This window comes from Gavialis gangeticus, unplaced genomic scaffold (assembly GCF_001723915.1).
Source record: "Gavialis gangeticus isolate Ggan-Ray unplaced genomic scaffold, GavGan_comp1, whole genome shotgun sequence".
NCBI classification, from domain to species: Eukaryota; Metazoa; Chordata; order Crocodylia; family Gavialidae; genus Gavialis; species Gavialis gangeticus.
The window spans coordinates 701470-702420 of record NW_017729032.1 but is presented as its reverse complement, the minus strand read 5'-3'; the positions used below and the strand labels follow the sequence as shown (position 1 = coordinate 702420).

The 951-nt window shown below is 49.7% G+C and overlaps 1 protein-coding gene across 5 annotated transcripts in view; it reads right to left on the bottom strand.

The window, feature by feature from the left end:
• ART1 (ADP-ribosyltransferase 1) overlaps positions 1-951 on the bottom strand; it is a 9773-nt gene that overhangs the window by 5739 nt on the left and 3083 nt on the right. For 2 of the 5 annotated variants that reach the window (XM_019525055.1, XM_019525056.1), the window contains exon 2: positions 10-48. The exons of the other annotated variants lie outside the window; for them this stretch is intronic. In XM_019525055.1, the coding sequence (XP_019380600.1) occupies positions 10-48 (39 nt within the window). The remainder of the gene's footprint in view (positions 1-9; positions 49-951) is intronic. 5 annotated transcript variants of the gene reach the window in all.

Below are 951 nucleotides of genomic sequence, written 5' to 3'. Positions count from 1 at the left end.
ATTCCTTACCTGAGCTGAACGTACATCTCTGGGTCTTGCATCTTTTCTCTGCCAAAGAAACCCACAGCAGTTAAGCATCATCTCTGAACCCCCGTGATAGAAAACCAGCTCCTCTCATATTACTGAGGATTGCTTAGAAGGGAGCTGTGATCACAATGGGCAGTATCGTGATGCCCCTTTATAAACCCATGGTGCATCAATGCCTTGATTGTTGTACCCAGGCCTCCAAAAGGAGATAGCAGAGCTAGGGAAGGTGCGGAGGAGGGCAGCAAGGAGGATGAGTGGTACAGAGGGGCTTCCCTAGGAGGAGAGACTAATGGGGCCAGGTCTGATCAGTTTAGAAAAGAGATGCTCGAGAGGGAGCATGAGAAGGGCTTGCACAACAGTAAATGGGGCTGAGGAAGTCAGCTGGGATTTATGACTGACGTTCTCTCACCAGACAAGAACAAGGGGTCACCAAATGAAACTAGGAGGCCACCAGTTCAAAACGAGCAGTGGGAAGCTTTTCTGCAGACAGAGTTTAATTAAAATGTGCAACTCATTGCCACCAGCTGTTACAAAAGCTGGCCACTTAAGCAGATTCACCAAGGGACTGGACACGATCTTGGAGGAAAGAGGCATCAGGAGCTATTGAGCATGGGAGTGAGGGGCATGGCCTCTGCGTCCAAGCTCCCTGCACCTTGCTAAGGAGGCTGCAAAGGAGAGAGGAACAGGGGAGAAAACCCTGATCAGAGCCATCACTCTCCCTTCTAGCCTCTGCTTTCTACCCCTGTGTGATGCAGAGTTAGGGTTTAGGGTTAAGGCCAGGGTTAGTGTTAGGGTTATGGCTAGTGTTAGGGTTAGGGTTAAGGCCAGGATTAGTGTTATGGCTAGGGTTAAGGCCAGGGTTAGTGTTATGGTTAGGATTAGGGTTAGGGTTATGGCTAGCATTAGGGTTAGGGTTAAGGCCAG